At 44.1% G+C, this 4,362-nt stretch overlaps 1 protein-coding gene across 1 annotated transcript; it reads left to right on the top strand.

Moving 5' to 3' along the window:
* Positions 1–346: 346 nt before the first annotated feature.
* LOC106306260 (phytosulfokine receptor 1-like) lies at positions 347–3,873 on the top strand. The gene has a single exon (XM_013742813.1). It carries the CDS (start codon positions 620–622, stop codon positions 3,632–3,634), a length of 3,015 nt encoding a protein of 1,004 aa, XP_013598267.1. The 5' UTR covers positions 347–619; the 3' UTR covers positions 3,635–3,873.
* The last annotated feature ends 489 nt before the right edge of the window (positions 3,874–4,362 follow it).

Below are 4,362 nucleotides of genomic sequence, written 5' to 3'. Positions count from 1 at the left end.
GGCTACATCTAGCATTATTCAAAGCAGGATTTAGAAAAATTAAAACAAAGACTTTCTCATGTCAATAATTCTTTCAGAAAACAATTTATTGAATAGGACTTGATATAATTATAATCAAACTCCCATGATAATTGCCACAACAAAAAAAAAGATTTTTTTTTCTATAACTGGGACTTGAAAGAAAAGATGACATTTTCATAAAAGGGGCATATAAATAAACACTAGTTATTAACATTGAAAGGAACCTTTGTTTAACAGCTTCTTTCTCCTCAGTCCTTTATAAACACACCGTCCTCTAATTTTTACTGTTTCAGTAATACACCAACTCTCTCTCTCTCTCAAGAAGGCTAGCATTTAAAGGCCCACCACTTGCTGTAGGTCTCTAGCGTGTTGAAGTCAAAAGTAGCCATTTCTCTCTCTCTCTTTGCTTCATCTTCATTGATCGTCAACTAAAAATGGCGAGAACCAGAAAAACCCATCTTGTGTTCTCTCAGATTCCTCAAGGGTTTTATTGATTTCTGATTAAAAGGGTCAACTAAAAACACTTGCTCCCTGTTCTTCTCTCTGTGCAAAATAAAACATCATAAAGCTTCTTCCTTTTCTTGTCTCTGCCCTTGAAATGCGTGCGTGGGTGGTCGTCATCGTCCTCACAGAGCTGCTACTATGCTTCTTCTGGGCCTCGGAATCTCAGACCCTCCTCACGTGCCACCCACGTGACCTCGAGGCCCTGCGTGACTTCATATCGAATCTCAAACCAAAACCAGACGATTGGCTCCTCAACGACGATTGCTGCAGCTGGACCGGAATCACCTGCAACAACAACAGAGTCACCAAACTCGAGCTCGGGAACAAAAAGCTGTCGGGGAAACTGTCTGAATCATCTCTACAGAACCTAGATCAGATCACGGTCCTCAACCTCTCTCGGAACTTCATCAGAGACTCGATCCCTCTCTCGATATTCAACTTAACGGCTCTCCAAACGCTCGATCTGAGCTCCAACGATCTCACCGGAGAGATCCCGAACACCGTAAACCTCCCCTCCCTGCAAAGCCTCGACCTTTCCTCCAACAAACTCAACGGCTCTCTCCCTTCTCACCTCTGCAACAACTCCACTCGAATCAGAGTCATAAAACTCGCGGTTAACTACTTCGCCGGAGACTTCCCTCCCGGGTTCGGGAACTGCCTCCTCCTCGAGCATCTCTGCCTCGGCATGAACAACCTCACCGGTAACATCCCCAACGACCTCCTTCGTCTCGAAAGGCTAAACCTTTTAGGCGTTCAGGAGAATCGTCTCTCCGGTGCGTTGAGTCCTGAGATCGGTAGCCTCTCCGGCCTCGTTCGTCTCGATGTTTCGATGAACCAACTCTCCGGCGAGATCCCCGACGTGTTCGGGGAGATGTCTCAGCTGAAGGAGCTACTAGCTCAGAGCAATAAATTCACCGGAGGGATCCCTAAGTCGTTATCGAATTCGCCGAGTTTGAATCTGCTTAACCTGAGGAACAACTCGTTAACCGGTCCTCTCCAATTGAATTGCACGGCGATGGTTGGTTTAAACTCTCTTGATTTAGGTACTAACCGGTTCAACGGCCGGTTACCTGAGAATCTACCCGTTTGCAAGCGGTTAAAGAACGTTAACCTCGCTCGCAACTCCTTTCGCGGACAAGTGCCAGAGAGTTTCAAGGACTTCCAGAGCCTTTCTTTCTTCTCGCTATCGAACTCGAGCTTGTCCAACATCTCATCTGCGCTGAGGATACTTCAAAGCTGCAAGAACTTGACGACTCTTGTTCTCACGTTAAACTTCCACGGAGAGGCTTTACCCGACGACGAACCTCTTCGTTTCGAGAAGCTCAAGGTCCTTGTGGTTGCGAATTGTAAACTCACCGGTTCAATGCCGAGATGGTTAAGCTCGAGTAACGATCTTCAGCTGTTGGATCTTTCTTGGAACCGGTTAACCGGAGCTATACCGAGCTGGATCGGTGAGTTCAAGGATCTTTTCTACTTGGACTTATCTAACAACTCTTTCACAGGAGAGATCCCAAAGAGCTTAACTAAGCTGCAAAGCCTCACGAGCCGTAACATCTCGTTAGATGAACCGTCTCCTGACTTCCCTTTCTTCATGAAGAGGAACGAGAGTGCAAGAGCCTTGCAGTACAATCAGATCGTTGGCTTCCCGCCGACGATCGAGCTTGGTCATAACAACCTCTCTGGACCTATCTGGGAGGAGTTTGGTAATTTAAAGAAGCTTCACGTGTTTGATCTGAAGTGGAACGCGTTGTCTGGCTCTATCCCTAGCTCGTTGTCCGGTATGACTAGCTTGGAGGTTCTTGATCTTTCTAATAACCGTCTCTCCGGTTCGATCCCGAGTTCTCTGCAGAAGCTCACGTTCTTGTCGAAGTTTAGCGTCGCTGGGAACAATCTTTCGGGGAGGATACCTTCTGGTGGTCAGTTTCAGACGTTCCCTAACTCGAGTTTCGAGTTTAACGATCTCTGCGGGGAGCATAGGCTCCCATGTTCTGAAGATGGAGTGAATGGAACAACGACATTGATCATACATTCGAGAAGAAGAAGCAGAGGAGCTGAGATTGGGATGGCAGTTGGGATCGCGTTTGGTTCGGTCTTCCTCCTCACCCTCCTCACTTTGGTCGTGTTGCACGCGCGTAGAAGGTCAGGGGAAGTTGATCCGGAGATGGAGGAAGAGAGCATGAACCGGAAAGACCTCGAAGAGATGGGGTCTAAGCTTGTGGTGCTGTTTCAAGACAGCGACAAAGATCTCTCGTTTGATGATCTTTTGGACTCGACCAACAACTTCGACCAAGCTAACATCATCGGCTGCGGCGGGTTTGGTCTGGTTTACAAGGCGATGTTACCAGACGGAAGCAAAGTAGCGATCAAACGGTTGTCAGGAGACTGCGGTCAGATCGAAAGAGAGTTCAAAGCAGAAGTCGAAACACTCTCGAGAGCGCAGCATCCGAATCTTGTCCTACTCCAAGGGTTCTCTTTCTACAAAACCGACCGGCTTTTGATCTACTCTTACATGGAGAACGGAAGCTTAGACTACTGGCTACACGAGCGCAGCGACGGTCCAGCTCTGCTAGATTGGAAAACACGTCTTAGAATCGCTCAGGGCGCTGCGAGAGGGTTGTATTACTTGCATGAAGCTTGTGATCCTCACATCTTGCACCGTGATATCAAGTCTAGCAACATTCTTCTAGACGAGAACTTTGATTCTCATTTAGCGGATTTTGGACTAGCCAGGCTGATGAGTCCTTACGAGACGCATGTGAGTACTGATTTGGTTGGGACTTTGGGTTACATTCCTCCTGAATACGGACAAGCTTCTGTTGCTACTTTCAAAGGTGATGTGTATAGTTTTGGAGTTGTGCTACTTGAGCTTTTGACTGATAAGAGACCGGTGGATATGTGTAAACCCAAGGGAGGTAGGGACTTGATCTCGTGGGTTGTGAGGATGAAGAGTGAGGGTCGAGCTAGTGAGGTTTTTGATCCGTTTATTCATGGTAAAGTGAATGAGGAAGAGATGTTTAGGGTTCTTGAGGTTGCTTGTTTATGTTTGAGCCATAACCCTAAACAGAGACCAACGACTGAACAGTTAGTCTCTTGGCTTGATGATGTCTAGATGGAGAGGACAAAACAACTTCTCTGCAGAGATTACAGTGTGATACAATGTGAATAGTTTCTAAAGAATAATTTGTTTCTTCATTTTTTATTTTATGTTAATCTCCATTTGTGATTCAGATTTAGATATTGAAGATAAAGAGACTGAAACATAATACAATGTCTGAGTAAACTGGAAACTCTTTTTGTAATTTTTGCAAGTTCTTCAAGAGTGGCATCTTTCAAGCATTTTGAATAAGAAAACACACAGTAAATTTTTTTTGTTTGTATAATAATTTTTCCATATGATTTGCTTTATGGATCTCTGTTGTTTATGTTATACCGTTGGAGATATTTAGTTACTTAAAAATATTAAATGTGGTAGCTAACTTCATTTTGTCATTCAACGAAGAATTCATTTTGGCTGACTAAAGTCAATGTTCATTAAGAAACCATTTCATTTACATTTATGGGTGTGAAAATGTTGTTTTAACTCTCATTCAACCCAAAACATTCAAAGGTTTTGACTTTGTATGGTCAAAGTATAACGTTTGCTTCTCTGGAAACGTTTGAATTTTAGCATATTCCAAATTCCTTTCTATTGATTTCCCAATCCCCAAAGAGCACGAAATTGAATAACTAAAACTCTTCCAATAGTAAATAAAATGTTTTAAGAGTGAATTCATAGTCAAGATGGCTACTTGTGTCTCTTTTTGACATTACATGAAAACAACAACAAAATCTGACAAA

The sequence above is a fragment of the Brassica oleracea genome, chromosome C7, assembly GCF_000695525.1.
Source record: "Brassica oleracea var. oleracea cultivar TO1000 chromosome C7, BOL, whole genome shotgun sequence".
NCBI classification, from domain to species: domain Eukaryota; kingdom Viridiplantae; phylum Streptophyta; class Magnoliopsida; order Brassicales; family Brassicaceae; genus Brassica; species Brassica oleracea.
The sequence above is the reverse complement of the archived record's forward strand: the minus strand, read 5'-3'. Positions and strand labels throughout refer to the sequence as shown.